Source organism: Cavia porcellus, unplaced genomic scaffold (assembly GCF_034190915.1).
Source record: "Cavia porcellus strain 051 isolate PalLab524CR breed Dunkin Hartley unplaced genomic scaffold, mCavPor4.1 scaffold_4, whole genome shotgun sequence".
Taxonomy (NCBI): Eukaryota; Metazoa; Chordata; class Mammalia; order Rodentia; family Caviidae; genus Cavia; species Cavia porcellus.
Genome location: NW_026947487.1, coordinates 40,525,977 through 40,544,978, shown reverse-complemented (window position 1 = coordinate 40,544,978; position 19,002 = coordinate 40,525,977). Strand labels below are relative to the sequence as shown.

Here is a 19,002-nt window from a genome sequence, read left to right as displayed (position 1 = left end):
TAACATAAACCAACGTAGTGGATAACAAAGGATAGCAGATTCAGGTTTCTAAAAACTGTAAGTATCCAGTCCAAATATTTTGGTTTTATTCCATGATAATGCATTCTTTTTAAAGGCTATGTAAGTCCACTGTATTTTGAAGGTCAGTCTCATGCACGTTTAGATTGTGTACAATATTTTCTTATTAAATAATACAATGAACAATGATTTGTTTAAAACATCATGGAATTTAGGTGTCATAGATTATGTGTATTTGAATTTTTCATATATTACCACTTTGCCCTCAATAAGTTTTTAACATATGATGGCCCTCATATACTGGATATTCTCTTACTTTTTATGCTTTGGTAAAATATTATGTGGGGGAAAATATCTAGTTATCAGCTTAACAATATTTACTGATCATTTATCCTATGCCAGGGATCAGCCTGGAAAAGAAATAAAAATAAAATACATCAGAAATTAAAATCCCCTACTTCCATAGAGTAGAGTCAATGGGCAATTATACCATTTATGTATCTGCTGATAAGTGCTATAAAGAAGAGTAAGGTTGTTTTGCAGGGATAGAGTAGAACTTGTTACTTCAATTGGGGTGGTCAAGGAAAAACTTCTATAGGATGACATTCAAGCTAAGAATTGAAAAAAATAGGAGTAAGCACTAGATAGACATCAGAGGAAAAGGCTTCAGGGTCAGGGAAGTATCCTGCATGGGCATTTCAAGAAAGAGCAAGCTGAACCTGGAGATTGACAGAGTGAACGACAGGGAGAATAACAGGATAAGATCTAAGGATGGGCTCTAAGGAAGATCCTTATCAAAACTGCAAGTAGGTTTTGCTGTCTATAATAATATTAACTATAAAAGGTAATTTTTCTATTGCAACTCCCATTTCCACGGCGCAAGAACACAAGTCCTCAGAGTTCTTAGTTGAACTAGTGTGTAATCTCTGGAAAAAAATAGTGTAAGTACAAGAATGAAAAGAAAGCACTCACTTAAAACTTCAGACTTCTGTTTATCTAAGTAAAGCCTAATCCAGGTTAGTGACATATTCCTAACCTCACTATCCCGGAAACCCCTTTAATGCTCATCCAACCCCGCATAGGCTGAGAGCACGTGCGCCTGCGCAGTAGCACTGCGAGGATATGCCCCGCCCACCGGTGGGCGGGAAAATGGGCCTCAGAGCCTATCCTAGAAGCTGCCAGTGACAGCGCCGTAACGTGTGGAGGGAGCGAGTCATGTCGCAAAATCGTCGCAGTGGTACTTTCCTTTGGTTTTCAAACGCGGTGCTTTACGTTGCTAGGTATACACTGCTGAGCTGGGAGATGTCGGCGGCCTCCCTGGCGGAACCCCTGAGTTCCCCAGGCAGCTTTGCGAAGCGGGTCCTGGTGACCGGGGGTGCTGGTTTCATGTAGGTAACGGCGCTGCTGGCCGAGCAGTTCCCCCGCCCCAGAAACCCCAAACTTCCTCGGCTCTGTTTCCTTTTGTAATTTGGGTCCAGCTTTGCTGGGGGTCTAGCAAGGGAGAGTCCAAAAGAGCCGCTCTGGCCGTCTGTCTCCTCTCTCCCTGGCCGGCCAAGGCGTGTTTCCTTTGAAACTGCCACGTCTTTCAATCGCCTGCTTCCCCAAACCGGTAATGTGCCACTGTGGTACTGTCCCCCAACTTCCTAACTGCCCCAAACATCACTCTTTATCACTCCTGGGAATGCGCACAGTACAGTCAGTTTTTGCCAATTTCCACTCCCCACCATCGTGATGCACTGGCGCCCCCAAAACGGTTTGGGGATTGTGATAAGATTGTTTGTTCAGCAAACTTAAAATATTCTATTGTTGCCAACCTATACTAGATGTTTATTGCCTTTCTCTCTTATACTCTTCTTTGATCGAGACCTTTCTACTTCCAAAATAAGTCCTTAATGCAACGCTTCTCAACACGCTCCTTCCAAGCCCGTGTCACCGCCTTCTTGTGACTAGACACCAACTGTAGCTTCCTCATTGTCTTTCTGCTTCCACACTTGTTGCCTTAAAGTCTGTTTTGCGCACAGAAGTCAGTGGTTTTTTTTTTTTTTTTTTTTTACTTTTTTAAGTAAATCAGATCATGTTATGTATAGAATTTTATTCTTGTGGCTTCTATCAGAATAAAGTTCAAACTCTTTTCCATATCTAGCAGATTCACGTGTCCAAACCATACTTTTTCAATCTGATCTGTAGCTGCTCTGTGCCTTCTGCTCTTACTCATGATGGTTAGAACACACCAGCCTAGTGTCCTTTCTGTCATGAAGTCTTTGCACTTGTTCCTTTACTTAGCAGTTTGATCCACTTAATTCAAGCCGTAGAGAATCCTTACCGACTCACCTATCTAAAATAGTCCCTCTCCCAATTCACACACTTATCTCTACCTGAAATTAGATTGCTTATTAGTGCTTATTTGCTGCCTCCATCCCCGAGCCTCTGTTGCTTGTGAGGAACTGAGTGTTTAGTAAAGGAAAAGAGACTGTGGGATTCTTGTTGATTGCCCAATAGCACATTAATTCATCTTCTAATCTGACAGTCACTTGGCCAAACATATCAGGCAGGCAGTTTCTTAAGAAAAAGAGTATAGACAGGAGAGGGTTGTACTGGTGTGAGAGTAATGGTCCAGTGAAGCATTTGCTAAACAGTACCACCAGGACCACCACCAACAGACTGACTCCTGGGCACCCGACACTTGTTTCTGTGATGCTGGGGATCATCTCACTGAGATTTGCCTCTGGTTCCCCTTCAAGGTCTTCTGAAGACCAGGAGCCACTATGGGCATCCAGCTCTGGGTGGTGTCAGCTAATACTAGCCTTGGAAACCTGGAAGCAGTTCAGGATTCCTGTAGGATTCTGATACACACTGCCAAATTCATATATCACAAGATAGCATTTGTGGAAAATTCTATAAACATTATAAATGATTGTGCTCATGCTAATTGAACTTTTTCATGCTTATATCTGGAGTTCCTAAGAAGGGATGTTACAGTGTTGGCATGGTTTTTTAACATCTCTTATGTTTTTCATCTTGCTTCACACTCACATTTCAAACATGCATGTACAGCATCTTTTGGTTAAACTAATTTTTAGCTTTGTCCCCCAAAGCCAGTAAATTTTCTTTGTGTAAAAAAAGTGTAAGAGTTAGTTTATAGGTACTTCAAAAAGTTTAGTGAAAAAGTGCATGTGTTTACATTTAGTGTGTTATATTGTTTCCATTATCTTTGAAAAATTAAAGGTTATGTTTGAATTTTTTCCTAAAACTCAAGTTTTGGAAGAAAATTTAGAAATTTAACAACATTAAATTTTCCACTCAACAATGTAACACTTTTTTCTTATAGTGCATCGCATGTGATTGTTTCTTTAGTAGAAGATTATCCAAACTATATGATCATAAATCTAGACAAGGTAAGTTTTGTAAAAACGTAATCTTCGTGCAATGAAATTATGTTTCAATTTAATTTCTTTTTTTTTTTTTTTTTTGTCTTTTTCCTTTTTATTGGTACCAGGGATTGAACTCACGACTGCCTGTTTGCTTATGCCGCTGAGCTAAATCCCCAGCCCCAATTTAATTTCTTTTTGAAAAACAGTAGTAGAATCCTATTATGCTATTTCAGTATTTTATTTAATCATTGTAACAGCTTAAGCACCTGTTTAGTTGCATGTTCATGCTACTTTTAATCTTATATAAAATCTTTTGAAACTTTGATTTACTGTGCTAGTTCATAAACTCAAGTGTTGAGTATGGTACTTTTTTAAAAAAATCACATTTTCTAAATTCAGTGTTCGGTGTATTGTGATTGTGATTGTGGTTTTTGTGTGTGTGTGTGTCAGCATGCTTTATTTGTGTTCTTTATTTAAAGAATTTGTGTTCTTGATTTTGTAACTGCCACCTCCAAAAAATTATACATTTAGTTTTTAGTTTATTGCAATGATTGAAGTCTTTCTGAAAAATCTGACAGCTATAATTGGTGATCACTGACTTTCTCAAGTAATGAAAAGATGCAAATAGAGACCTTAGTTTTGTAAAGCATAATAGCAAAATTATACATGCAAATAATAACATAACTTTTAGGAATTTTTGCATTGTTATGGACAACAAGATTGATTGATCATTACTTTTTTCCCCATCTGTACACTAACTTGCCAACCATTAACTCAGGACCAATTATAATGAATTATAATATGTGTTAAGCAATTATATTTTTAATCATTAATTTCTCTTCTGTGAGGAGTGATGCATTTTTCTAGCCACCAGTATCTGGAGGCAAATTTGTGCAGAGTATCTTTTAGAGATTTATAAAAAGATTTGGTTTTGAGTTTTTATTTTTGTTTTGTATTTTAAAAGATTAAAAAAATTTCTTGTTTTCTACTCTTAAGATGTCAGAAGGGTAAAATATATGAAAACACAGAGCAAGCACACTTTTAAGAGGACATGTTTTCATGTTATAGTAATTAACTTCTACACTCCTTAAGTTGGTATTGTGTAGAAAAAGCTAATACTGCTTTTTGTGTTGCCTCCCACCAACAATGCTGTCTTATTTTAAGCTGGATTACTGTGCAAGCTTGAAGAATCTTGAAACCATTTCTAACAAAAAAAACTACAAATTTATAAAGGTACTGAAGTTTTAAAATTGTACTGTCTCTTCCTTCAAGTTTTAAAATTACTGCTCCCTCCCTCCCCTTAAGACAAGGTCTCACTGTGTAGTCTACGCTGGCTTTGAACACTATAACTAGCTCAGTAGCTCAGGCTGGTCTCACACTTGGAATTCTTCTGCCTCAGCCTCCAGAATAATAGAATTTTAAGCTCTATGTTGCATCTCTTCAGTTATGCTGAAACTGTAGTATCTTTCTACTTTACAAACATATTGATAGGGGCTAGGAGGACACACTTAGTGCACACTTAAAAGATCAAATACTTAATTTCCACAAGTACACTGGGCTCTAGAGAATAGTACACTGGGCTCTAGAGAATAGTACTTTGACACCACATAAAGATTTCATGTGATTTTTGGTACCTCAGAGAGTCTATAAGTAGCTGACTGAATTTCCATAGTTTGTGACTTTAAATCCTGAGTAACCTATTTAATAAGACCTTCCTGGGATTTGAAGTGTGTCATTACCCTGAAGGCCAGCCAGACCATGGAGCTCTTAGCAGTCTTCCCTGCGAAGTCAGATTGTCTCTGGAAGGCTGATTGTTACTAACCACTCTCAGACAAGTCAGATGTATAAACCACAGGGCCAGTTCATTAGTTTGCATAGGGAAATGTTACTGTCCAATAAAACTGTCATGATTTATGTTGATTTCCTAAAATGTGACTCTGTAAACTTTTTTTTAACAATATACTAAACAAACTTTCGCACTTTTTTCTTTGTGAAAGTGTTTTCTTCAGAGAGTTGAAAATATGTATTGTTAAAAAAATTAAATGTACCTATAAACATAAAAAAGTATTATTTAGTTGCAACAAAATGTTTCCCAATGTCATTCTAATTACACTTACTTTAAGTATATTTTAGTAGTGGTTCTCTCAAAGGCATATCTTTAATGCTAAAAAACTTTCTTCTTGATGTTTTTGGCGAGAATGTGATGAAACAAATGGCACAGCATTTAGTTACGGCTCAGTAAAGTGCTGTTTCACACTTACTCGCAAAAACATTTTGAGACAGAAGTACTTTATTTCTCAGATGTTGGAGAAATAGCATCATTACTGTACTTGCCTAACCACATGGCTGAATTTTGAAAACATTCTCTGTTGACCTGGGAGGTAGAGGATGGGGGTGTTATAATAAAAATGATTATTAAGAATGAGAGTGTTAAAAGAAACCTAGCTTTTTCATGTTTGTTTTTTCATGTAGGGTGATATATGCGATGCTCATTTGGTGAAACGGCTTTTTGAAACAGAGGAAATCAATATAGTGCTACATTTTGCTGCACAAACACATGTAGGTAAGCATCCAAAGCATTTCCGTGAAGTTTTGTGTGTTTTTACAAAATTTAAAAACAGCCAACACTAACCTATAGTGTTAGGGATAAGTATATAGACAGCAAAACTGTAGAGAAAAGCAAAGGAAATTATAACTTTAAACCAGGCAGCAGGCACTGGCCGAACTACTGTTACGGAGCATTAAGCAATGTCCTGTCCTTTAGTACTTCTAAGTTCTTCTGAATGTGTTCTATTTCAGTAAAAATATTAGGCTAATTATTAGCAAGTACCTTAAATATACAGAATGGTACAGATAATAATATTATGTTCACTGTGTGCCCACCACCCAATTTAAGAAAAACAAAATTAAAACCACACCTATCTCCTCATTCTTTATCTCCAAAGTAATCATTATTCTGATTTTGGGTCAGTTCAGAGTTTTAAGATACATTCAAGGTTATATAACAACCCAAACTAATAATAGTGAGGTACATCATGCCAAGCATATCAGTGATTTAGTGCCCACGGGCCTGTTTTCTGGTGAAACGTGTGTGTCCTCTTTCAAAGATGGTTGTTAGATATCTGCTTATTCAACCCCATTGCTGGATTTTGTCACTAGGGAAAAATAATGCTGGTCATAGCTGTCAGTAAGACAATGTACATACAGTTTATTCTTTTTCAGTACTATGCAAATTCCAATTCCCACAGTTTACTTATGTGTACTCTTAATGGGCATTTGGGTTATTTATACTTTTGGACAATTCTGAACAGTATTGCCATGGGCATTCTTATGTATGTATCATGGTAACACATGAGTCTATATTACTCTCTGATACATTGATAGGATCATAAGATTGGCATATATCAACATTAAGATGTCAAACTATTTTCCAAGTTAGTTTCCACTGCTCAAGTGATGTATGACTTTCTGTTGCTCCAAATTTTGCCAAAGCTTAGTTTTGTCAGATTTTTCTATTTTTGGCAAACTCAGCTCTGTGGAGTAGTCTCTTCTTTACGTGTTTAATTTACATTTTCCCTCATTACTAGTAAGACTGAACTTTTTAATGTTTTTTTTTGGGGGGGGTAACTTGAAATCTTTGTCTATTTTTAAATTGGATTATTTAAACTTTTCTCACTGAGAGACATATTTCAGTGAGAAAAGTGAAAAGCAGTTATCTCTAGTATATGTCCTATGAGTTGAGCTTTTCATTTGTATGAAGTGATTTTTCTGCCTTGTTAGTATTACACTACTTTGAAGTCTATGGTGTTGATGTTAATATAGCTTTATAAATGTCACATTAATTGTATGTCTTACTCCATATTTTAACTTGCAACTCATTCTCTAGCTTTGTGGTCTAGCTGTGTTTCTTGTAAGTACAAGATTTTGGAATTTTTTTAAAAAATCTGTTCTGATCACCCTTGATACTTACCCTTTTACTTGATTTTTCTAAGGACTTAACTGAGAGACTTTTCTTTTTTCTCCCTGATAGTTTGGAAGATACATACTCTGTTTGAATTGTTTTTTTTTTTTTTTTTTTCTTTTTTATCTGTACCAGGGATCGAACTCAGGACTGTCTGCTTACAAGGCAGGCGCTTATGCCACTGAGCTAAATCCCCAGCCCCTTCTGTTTGAATTCTTTAAATGCCTACTTCGGGAATTATACACATGTACAATTAGCTTGTCAAAGTAAATCCATCAGATCCATTGCCTTCTTCCCAAGTAATAATGCATTTCAGCTCCATGTATTTATTCCCAAGTGTTTTTATCAAGAATTTTATCTTGTTTTTATTTTTTTCAGTCTGTCTAGATATCATTCTTTTTATATAGTCATTTTTATAGGCAATTTTGTATTTTGACTATTCGAAATATTTTGTATAGTGAGTATTGTGTAATTTTGTATAGGCACCATTACTATTCTGTACAGTACTAGTTATGTATGTTAAGTAATTTCATTTTTAGTTTTTTTTAAACCATGCAAAAATTTTTATATAATTATATTTATCAATGTCTTCTCTTACTGCTTCTGGATTATGAATCATAGGAAAGTCCCCTCAATCTTGGGCTGCTAGAAAGGTTCAATTTTTTTAAAGTAGGCATATTCTAAAGTTGTTTACCCAGCTTTTATTGTTTCTATTAATAAGAAATGGATTTGCAAAGTATAATGCTAGAATAGCCAAACTCGGAAGTTTACAATTTTTTTAAAATTGAAAAGATTTACATGGAGTATTTTGTATTTTCTTTTTTTTATATAGACAAATTTAGCACCAACAGTTTTCTAGGTTCTAAGAATCTTACCTGTGCTTTGTGATAGAGATTTATAGAAGTCATGAGTATCAATGAATATCTGTGTTATAACATTGCAATTATAGTGAGTGAAGAGAAGTAGATAGTACTATTTTAGAAACTGAGTTCATTGTTCACTTTTGTGTCTTGGTGGAATTGTTTTAGCTTTTTTTCTCTTTTCCTAGATCTTTCTTTTGTCCGTGCCTTTGAGTTTACATATGTTAATGTTTATGGTACTCATGTTTTGGTAAGTGCTGCTCATGAAGCCAAAGTGGAAAAATTTATTTACGTCAGCACAGATGAAGTATATGGGGGCAGTCTTGATAAGGTAAGCTTATAAAATATGAATTCCATCTATTTATTATGTACTGAGATACAAATCTGTCTCATTAACGCTATGCTGGGCTTTTCTCATACTCTTAACTGTACATACTCATGGCACGTTCCAGAATGTTATTTTATTGTCATCCATTGAAAGTAAACAATGCTATCCCACCTGGGGAATGGCCTGGTCCTGGTAGAGATGTACTCATAATTTGACTGTTTTGCAAGACAAAAACGGATCTTACCTTTTGGTCCCAGGCTTACAAATGTGGTGACTGGCATTCTTACAGACCAATGCATAGACTCTTTAGGCTGCCCTGTACTCCTGCTTAGCTTTCCCTTCCAGCCAGGAAATCACGTTGCGTTCCTTCTAATGTCAAGGAGGAAGTGTGAAATTATTGTAGAAACTGGAATCTAGTCTTTAAAAGAAATAATTCCCAAATATTATACATTTTACACAAAAAGATGATTCCATCCTCCAATCTAAATTTTTCTTTCTTTTAACACATAGATATATCAGTACATATCTATGCTACTCAGTACAGTGACCTTGAAATTAAGACGGTGCTAAAGGAAAGCTCAGAGGAACCTATGTACAACTAATAATTATTGTATATTAACTGTGAATGGTTATTAGCAGTTAAAGGCTGTTTTCTGTATAATTAACTTGATTGTTGTCTGATTTTGTGTCAGATTTAAAATAAAACTGCAGATAGCATGATTTTATAAAGAAAAGAATGCGATTGTTTATATTACTATACTTTTAGTTTCCAAATGACCAATGTGGTTGACCTATAAACTCTAAAGATCCACCTAATCTTGACCCAGTCAGCATACAGTTTTGCTTGAATGAAAGCCTGTTTTTATGCTAATTATAATTTTTACTGGTATTTGTTAGTTATCAGTTTCTAATCTGCGGACTTACAGATGGCATTCCTTTGGACACCTTTCCGTGGTTCTCGAGCCTTTCCGTGTGCTTTCTGTGTCCTTGCTCTTGTAGCTGCATCCACATTCCCTACTGTGGCCTTAGTGACAAACTCTCAAAGCCCCTGAGCGTGGTGTTCTTCCTCATTTTCACACTGTCTCGGAGTGGTCCCCAAAGCCCCATATGGCTCCTTAGTGCCCTCTTGTCCCAGAGTTCAGCTCTGCGGTGACCGCCCTCCCGCTGCCTGGGCTCTTGCTGGGAGAGACTGGGTTAGCAATGGCAGCGGATCCCCGTGGCTTCCCTGCGCAGAAAGCTGTATTTTTCATAGTCGGTGTTTACAAGAAACTTATTTCATTTTATCTTTAATAACTTTTTTTTTCATTTTGCTAAACGTAACATACTGAAAAAAAATAGTTCGAAAAGACTTCCAGTAAGAAAAAGCAAATCCTGACTACATTTTAATCCCCCACCCTGCTTTTGAGAAGCAACCACTGTCAACTCTGCAGTTTTTATCAGGTAAACTTCTTTCTTCTTACACTTCTTCCCCTCAGTATCAGGTCTGACACAGCAGCCAAAGAGAGTTTTAACGCAGAAGCTTGGTATGCTCCTCAAAACCTGCCAGTGTAATATGGTTTCTATGTAGAAAATGTATATAGTGCTTAATTGTTAAATATATGTTTCTACAATTAGGAATTTGATGAATCGTCACCCAAACAACCCACAAATCCTTATGCATCATCTAAAGCAGCTGCTGAATGTTTTGTACAGTCTTATTGGGAACGATATAAGGTACAAACTTATTTTAGAAACTTTTGAATGATGTTACTTTTGACTTAAGTGCTAAAATTCCAAGTCAGCTTTAGTAGTATTTCATTTTTAGGATAAAAGGTGCTGCTTGAAAAACTTAAATATTGATAAATTTAAAATACTAATTTATCACATTGTGTGTGAAATGACAAGCAGAAGCACTGAGATGACACCCAGGATTAGGAGGCGTGTTTATTTTACATTGACAGGCACTGATCATGATAATTCCCAAAACAGCAGGCCCTGATCCTTGGTAGTTTGGGGCTTCTATGGGCTAAGTAAGCAGGAAGAACAGAAGTGCAGTATTTGGCCGTCTTTGATTGGTTCTTACAATATGCATCATAGTGACCAGCTGTGTATCAACCGAGACAGTAGTAACAGAATTTGTAACAGGAACTATTATCTGGACAATGGAAGATTATCGGTGGGAGGTCCATTTTCTGCTACATTTGGACAACAAAAAATTTAAGCTCTTTATGTTTAATTCATCACTAAAGGAATACTAAAAATATATATATTTTCCCTGTTTCAGTGATAGGTAGAGTGTGATAGCTACCGTGAAAACCCTGTTGGAATCCTTTGGAGTAGAGGAAGACAGAGGGAAACCACCCCTTCCTGCCATGCACTTGTCTCTGCATGTTAGGCTCTCGGTTGCTCAGGACCGAGAGGTAGACTTGTCCCTGGGAGTTGTGGCAGTATCACTGCAGAAGCCTTTCCCAATAGGAATCAACTCGAATGCCCAACGTTTGGTTTCCCACTGATCTTTGTGAGTTATTAGGGATGAGTTAGAAAGCCACCCAGAAATTCAAGATTGTTTACCTTTTATGATATAGAGGCACTGCTGTCCGTAGGGGTTGTACAATGAAGAGAGCTGACTTGAAATTTACCTCTAATCAAACTTAAGAGCTCTAGAGAGAGTCTTAAAATGAGCAGGCAGAGAGGTCCTTGATGTCCTGCTATGGGACTTAGCAATCAGCCTCCGTATCTTTTTGTCTTTCCTTTTTCAAGAGAGTGGTCTTCTTCCTTTTGGACCCCATCCTCTTCGGACTTTTTAGGAACTTCACATACAAAAAGTCTTTTCACTCTGTCCTTAGATGTATGGAATTATTTAAGCAAAGGTACCTATATTTTAAAACTGCATATTCTTAACATAATTATTAGTGCTGGAGTTTTCCATTACCTGAATGTTGAACATTCTTTTTAAGTTTCCAGCTGTCATCACAAGAAGTAGCAATGTTTATGGGCCACATCAATATCCAGAAAAGGTAAATTTTGTTTCTGAATTCATAAATGCTTTTTATAGTGTTTGTAACTTGTCCTTTTTTAAAGACAATCTCTAAGGTTATTTGTGTAAAGAAATGTGTAGTCATAATCATGCTCTATGGAGGCCCTATGCAAATCTCAGCAGACTTCAAGACTTGAGTCTGAAGTATCAACTTGATGTTCTCCAGCTGGCATAACTTTGAACTTGTCTTTAAATTGGGAGATAATGAAAATGCTTAGGAAGGATTTTGAGGCTCTAGTGAAATGTTATATGTGAAAATGCTGGAGCCTTCAAACCCTCTGAAGCACTAGAGTATCCACCACCGCAGTCACACTGCGGTTTTACCTCTTAGCTTGCAGACAAGATACCGAAAGTTAACCGAGAGCCAGTTAAAGGGTGATGCAGGAAGCTTGCGCATAAATGTGTCTTAATATCAGCTGCTTAACTGCTCCCTTGTTTATCTTTATTGTTGTGGGCCTGAACGTCTTCCACAATGTAATATATGTAGTGAATAAAGAAATACAGCTAAGTGGCTGAAAATGTCTGTGCAATTGGCTTCCGTATCACTAAGCCGGATTGTAATGACTGTTACCTGCCCTGCATAGATCTGGAGACTGGGTGTTCTTACTTAGCAGCTGTTTGCTTTCATCTGTTTGGTGTGTAATATTAATACCACATTGCTTCATTTCTGAAATAGCCTTAGCAGGTTTAATGTAAATTTAGTGATTTCTTACTTGCTCTGTTTGACATAAATTTTCTTTGAATCTAAGAACACTGTAATTTACTTTTCGAAAGTTGTACAAGCACTTTTTGAGTGAGTCCTAATACATAGAGTGATAAATATGATTCCTGCCCTTAAGAAATCAACACTAAGGCGAGCTTTGTGATGACAGCAAACTGTCTATGAAAAATTTCTTTTCATTTTCCTACTGTTTATGTCCTTTTATTTTCAAGTAACTGGCTTTTGTGAAATAGCAAAGTATCGTAAAGGTTTTTTTTTCTGCCTATCAAATTCAGGTTTTTTCCATGAATCCCTAGTAATAAGAATTATAATTTATTCATATGTATTTCTTAATAATAATTTTTAATCTTAATAAGTTCAGAATCATGTTAATGAATAAATTTCCTAAATCTGAAATAATATTCAAATATTCTTTTAGGTTATTCCAAAGTTTATATCTTTACTACAACACAACAGGAAATGGTATGTTATCATTGACCTTTGTATCTCTATGCTTTTCTATGTTGACAGTGTTTGATAAGTCTTCCTTGAATCATGAAGTCTTATTGTTGAAAGCCACTGACTTGAATATCTTTTTTTTTTTTTTTTTTTTTTGTCTTTTACCTTTTTATCAGTACCGGGGATCGAACTCACGACTGCCTGCTTGCAAGGCAGGCGCTTATGCCGCTGAGCTAAATCCCCAGCCCCTGACTTGAATATCTTACCAAATTTAAGGATTCTTCTCTGTTGTAATATAATTGTTTTGAGGTTAATTATGTCTGTAATTCATCTTTATAATTTACTAAGATAATTTCAATTCTTCAGTGATCTATCATAGAACTTGGAGTAGTAGTATTAAAGTTTTATATATAATTTTACTTTCATCCTTATATAATTTTACTTTTTCAAAGAATAAATTTAATTCACAGAACTAGATATTTCTTCAAAATGAATTTATGGTATAAAGTTAATAAATATTTCTCAGTGATTTGTGTTGGCCACTCTCTTACTGAGTGTCTGTAGGAGGTTTAAATATCTTTTAAGAACTAAGGGTAAAGTTAAAGGTTGTGTGAATTTGTGTTTTCAATAAAAGATTTCTAGGCTCCCTGTGGGAACTGCCTTCTCTGGAATTGTACCCAGTCATTGATTTATTTCAGTGTGGGAAAGCTTTTGTATACTTTGTGATTCCATTTCATTTCATTTGTCTAGCTGTATTCATGGATCAGGGCTTCAAACAAGAAATTTCCTGTATGCTACTGATGTCGTAGAAGCATTTCTCACTGTCCTCAAAAAAGGAAAACCAGGTGAAATTTATAACATCGGAACCAATTTTGAAATGTCTGTTGTCCAGCTTGCCAAAGAACTAATACAACTGGTAATGTATCTGTTATTAAAAGGTACTATTTACACAATTGTCACTAAATTAAGTGACAGTCGATATCAGTAGTTTATGGTTTATTTAATTTAAAAGAGAACACATAGAAAATGAAATTCATCATGATGTGTATCACATGCATCATCTGAAGTTGTATCATTCATTTCCTTTTCAGGAAAAATAAATTCATTAACATACGTACCAGTGACGGCAAATCATTTAGAGATGAGTGTCCAAATTACAACCCCATACCCACTTATTTATTGCAAAGTATCAACACTGCAATGAAACCTGAATTATGAGGTTTTAATTTAGAGCAAACAACTCATACATTAACATCTGCTGTCTTAAAAGAAAAACAACATGCATGCTATAGGCTTGCCACGACTGGTATATACCCTAGTTGAAAGATATGCTTCAGTTTCATGAGTGCAAAATTGTATGTCCTAGAATCAAAGAACACTGCTAAGTAAAATAATTATGAGTGTACATATGTTTTAGAGAATCTCATTTTTAAATTTAAGGTTAATAGAAAGGTGAACTGAGTAGTAACCACAGTCAGGAAAGTACATTTTCCCTCATAGTTCATATAATCTGTGTATTGTTTTTGAGCTTCAAGTGGAAAGTAGATTGTAAATTACAGTGTTTTTGCCATTTCCCCTGCTTTGAGACAGTTGTCTCTTGGGTCTTTTTATAATTAGCTATTAATTACTATTATTATCCTCTAGTCTTATTTTTTAATTTGACTCAAAAACCTTCTCTATTTTGACAGATCAAAGAGACCAATTCAGAGTCTGAAATGGAAAATTGGGTTGATTATGTTAATGATAGGTGAGTAACAAGCTAAAACATTGGGGAAAGGTTATGAAATCTCGGGCACTTACAAAATTATAAAGCATATAGACCTGACTGAAAACTGATTAATCTCTTTTGAATTACCTGGTAAAACAGCCTTTTCCTAATTATAAATGTCATGCAGATAAAGTATAACACTATTACTAGCTATCTGACTTAAAGGTATTGACACTGTCCAAATATGAGTTCTCTCCATTGTGAAATAGAGATGATGATAATGATACCATGCTTGTAAAAGTATGAAATAAGATTTACTTATGGTATATGTAAATTATCTGGCCCAGAGCCTGATGCTTAAGTCCCAAGTTACATTTATTTATATTTATGTATATTTATTTCTTTATTCTTCAAACATTTTTCAGGTTCCCTATGTATGCTAGCTCTAGACTTATACCTAAAGTTTGTGTGAAATAAATTTTTTAAAAAGGATAAATCACAGAGAGGTTTAAGTGTTTGGGGTGTTAAAAATCAAGAATTTTTCCCCCATATACTTTGTAAATTTTCTACAGTAAGCATGTAGTTAAGAGGAATTTTGTGTTTTTAGACTTGAATTATGGTAAAGATGCATGAACATACATAAGACCTCTTATACAAATGTTTGAATTTGTAAGGATGTATGCACAATGTCATTTTAAATATTTTTTTTCCCAAGACCTACCAATGACATGAGATATCCAATGAAGTCAGAAAAAATTCATGGTTTAGGATGGAAACCTAAAGTGCCTTGGAATGAAGGAATAAAGAAAACAAGTACGTTATAAGCTGATCATTGGGAGACAATTCCTTAGTGTTTGAAGAAAACTAATTCATTTTTTAAAACACTATACAATTCACAAAATTGTGATGGATCATTTGCACTTTTGAAATTATTACATTTAACGTATTTTCAACAATACTACTCTACTGTGTTTCTTAAGCATCTTAAATTTCATAGGATGATCTCGGATTAGTCTTTCTATATCTTATTAGCATTAATCACTAATTAATTGATTCACTTTCTTTATTTCCTTGAAAGATATATGTCAGGTCACGTTCTGCTTTAAAAGGTAATACAGATAAGTTTTTAAAAAAGAGAAAGAAAGGTATATGCCTTAAAATCACTGATGTCTCTAAATTGTTGTAACTTTTTCTTTCTTAGCGAAAACTTAGGGCAGCTATTTTCTTTCTTATTTTCTTATGTAAAATAATGGTCAGTCTTAAGGTCAGTGCCATCTTAGATTTGGTGACTATAAACAGTTATAGCCTTTGGGTGTCCTCAGTCATTTTGTATTGAAACAAACAGAACAAATTGAGTATGTACAGGAAAATCTATTAAATAAATGTGAAGTCTGTGCATGTGTGTTAAAAGCTCTACTGTACTTAGAAATACACTCATGAGAAAAGATCTTGATTCCAAATTTGAAATACAGAATACCTGAATTGAATATTAAAAAACGAAATCAAAGATAACTTAAAACTATTAGGTTTTAACTAGAAACACTTCTGCTGATAGAATAACAACATAAAAGAATTTCATCCATTAATAAAAGGAAGCTTACATCATCTCACTATGCCTTTGATATATTATTATCATATTAGCATGAACAAATATTATGATTTTTTCTATAAAGTAATTTTTAAAACCAGTGCAAATCACTTAAGCTTCACTTCACTTTGAATTCCCTAAAATCAGAATGTCTTCAACAGGTTCAGTATTGAAGGATTTTTTAAGTTAAATAGAAAAAAATGGGTAAGTTTTAGTTCTAAGATTCAGGTAACAAAAAGTCTTTTGATTAACTTCATTGTTCAAAATCAAATTGTTTACTTTGTAAGTTAAAAATCAAATTGTCTGCTGATAAGCTAATAGGCAAGACTTCCCTTGCATAGCAGGAATTTAGTAAATGTTGGTTAATTGATTTTCAGTTCTTCACTTTTAATTTTTGTCTTGTTTTTCCTATCAGTTGAGTGGTACAGAGAGAATTTTCACAATTGGAAGAATGTGGAAAAGGCATTAGAACCTTTTCCGGTACAATCACCATGTCTATAATCAGCGATTTTCAGAGAAAAAAGAAAATTATCCTACCTCAACAGGCAATATGCAATCAAGTGACCAAATGACGTGCTTTCTTCTCATTTGGAATTAGATCATAATTTCTTGTGTATTACGTTCGCCTGCAAAATGCCTCAATCCTCGGAAGAGTTTCCATATTGGCATAAGATTCTGGAAGTCAGGGAATAGCAGGCATAGGAAGACTCTTCAGAGGTGAGCCAGGGAGGAATCTTCTGGTTTTGAAACTAAAGGCAGGTGGTGGCTCTGGGTTGGTGGCAGCCAGCTTCCTGCCTTCCCCAGGGTCTAGGAAGTCTGTCTGCAGTTTTCACTTTTAAGCAACATATGATGAGTATCATGCCCTAATTCATCTTTTTAAAGTCAGACATTGTGCTCTAGTTGCTTTAAAAATGGGACAAGATGGAGCTTTTTAACTTTTGCACTTTTTAACTTTTGATAATTTTGTAAAATTTAAGTTAAAAGCAGTACGGAAAGTTTTTATATTTTCAGAATCAGTTGTTGACCTGCAGATAACCTATACCAGAGAATTTTTATCATGTTTTTATGTTTTAAATGATTTTATTTATAAAATTGTCAGTATTTTAATGTATTTAATATACAATGTGGCTTTTAAGATAATGTATGTTTTTATTTTGCTGTAGAAAAAAATTAAAATAATATTTGATTCAGTATTTTAAATCTTTGTCCTAACTACATTAAGGTGACTTGAGAAAGTAACTGATGGGATATCAGGCTGAGGGAAAAAAGGAAACTCAGTGACCCTCTGTGAAGAATGCAGACTTTTAGTGTGGAGGCTTCTTGATTCTGCCTGATAAAATCTGAATACTCTTTGAATGCATTTCACAGCAGGCTCCCACAGTGCCTGGCATCTCCCACTCTACCTCTTCAGTTCCTCCAGTTCCCACCTGGAGAGAAAGGAGAGTAAGTGTCCGTTCTGTCCTGTAGAAGGCAGGTGTAGAGGCCATTCCTAAAAGTCAGAGCAGAAGCAAGACCGGCTGAAAGGAAGCTGTGCAGACAGGGTATTCTACATGGAAGAAGTGGCTGTTGTGAGACCCAAGTCAGCTTGCCCCCAAGGAAATGGGTTGGTTTTCCCTTCTCAACAGTAGTGTATCGGGGTTCAGCATTTGTCTGTAGTGCTACAGGCTGAATGCTCACAGGTGGCGGTCACTAGATTGGCCGTAGGAAGTGATAGTTCCTACTGTGAGTCTGAGGCAGTCAGGGTGGAGATTTGCCTTCACTGGCTTTGGCAACTGCCTCTGGGGTTCATGGAGCACACTTGCAGGTTTGTTGCACTGGGTCGTGGGGGTGTGGCTCTGAGGCCTGTGGGCTGGTCCCTCGCCTCTCCCACACTGGCTCTCTTCCGTTCTGTTTCCTGAACTAAGTATCTTTGGTCCACTGCACCCTTTCATCATGATGGTTCGGCTTGGGAGCCAGCGGACCAGGGACTGAATTTGTAAGCCAGATTAAACTCTCCTTGCTAAATTGTGCCTGTCAAGTACTGTGGTGTCCATTGATGTATGGAGTCCCAAGACTGTGGAAGGTCTCTGTGTCTGTGCCTTCCATGCAGGTGCCCATTGTGCTGGTCCTGGGTTGCTGATGATGAAGACTGGTGGAAGCTAACCGACCAGGTCATTTTGTGTATCGAGTACTTCAGTGTCTTTTTCCATGGTGGTTGCTTTCCAGACATGAATGTGTGCCATACAGATCTTCACACTCCCTCCCCCATTCTTTCCCACGCACCCTTCCACGTGCCTCTAACCCTGTCTTCCTCATTTCTGCTCCTGTGGTCATTTTCTTCCAAGGCCCAGAGTAGAGAACCAGGCTGCTTGCCATGCCTATAACTTAGTGCACATTCTCAGTGCGGATTACTTCTGGGCTTAGTGCGTGACCAGATACACTGTTCAAAGCTCTGTGCTTTGAAAGATCTCCCCTTCCCATTGTGTTATTGTTAAGGCCCCACCAGCATGGCTTGGTTGCAGCCACATAACAAGCTCACCCATTTATAAACTCAGTGTGCTCCTTCTCTGGTTCCTCTGGTTGTATGATACCCTTTATATGACTGCAGGTATTGAGAGGGGAGCACTGACCAAGGTGGTCTCATGGGTGTCTGGCCCACCTTGAAGCTTAGTCATGCCCTCGGATTCAGTGTAGACTCAATCCCACATGTTCCATTTCCATCTTTGTTTTGTTAAGATATGGTCCCATTCTAGTTCATGCTGGTCTTGAACTCACTATTGAGCTCAGACTGGTCCTGAACTACCAGCAATCCACCTGCCTCAGCCTCCCAAGGGTCCATGTCCATCTTACAATGAAATGCTCTGGATCCACTTCACTTTATAAGTAGGGGGTGGCATTGGGTTGTCAAGGCTGCCAGAAAATCATGGAGTAGGTACTGTCAATAACAAATTTAGTTTCTCAGTTTTGGAGGGTAAAGTCTAAGGTTAAATCAAGGGGTCAGCAGAGTTGGCTTT

General features: G+C 36.3%; 1 protein-coding gene across 3 annotated transcripts; it reads left to right on the top strand.

Moving 5' to 3' along the window:
• Positions 1-1,248: 1,248 nt before the first annotated feature.
• Positions 1,249-17,209, top strand: Tgds (TDP-glucose 4,6-dehydratase). 3 transcript variants are annotated; one of them, XM_003477538.5, is made up of 12 exons: positions 1,249-1,406; positions 3,347-3,413; positions 4,554-4,622; positions 5,862-5,952; positions 8,399-8,541; positions 10,153-10,251; positions 11,475-11,534; positions 12,694-12,737; positions 13,464-13,629; positions 14,402-14,460; positions 15,137-15,234; positions 16,425-17,209. In XM_003477538.5, the coding sequence occupies exons 1-12, from the start codon at positions 1,321-1,323 to the stop codon at positions 16,508-16,510; spliced, it is 1,068 nt and encodes a 355-aa protein (XP_003477586.2). In that variant the 5' UTR covers positions 1,249-1,320; the 3' UTR covers positions 16,511-17,209. The 3 variants fall into 3 exon arrangements, with proteins under 3 accessions (XP_003477586.2, XP_012996951.1, XP_063103005.1); XM_063246935.1 differs by lacking the exon at positions 1,249-1,406 and adding an exon at positions 1,443-1,627; XM_013141497.3 differs by lacking the exon at positions 4,554-4,622.
• The last annotated feature ends 1,793 nt before the right edge of the window (positions 17,210-19,002 follow it).

Bases quoted from the DNA above. Each gene is read 5' to 3' on its own strand.
- Tgds (XM_003477538.5), top strand. From the start codon at position 1,321: ATGTCGGCGGCCTCCCTGGCGGAACCCCTGAGTTCCCCAGGCAGCTTT. The intron at 8,542-10,152 runs GTAAGCTTATAA...TTCTACAATTAG, and splicing joins ATGGGGGCAGTCTTGATAAG to GAATTTGATGAATCGTCACC. The intron at 12,738-13,463 runs GTATGTTATCAT...TCATTTGTCTAG, and splicing joins CTACAACACAACAGGAAATG to CTGTATTCATGGATCAGGGC.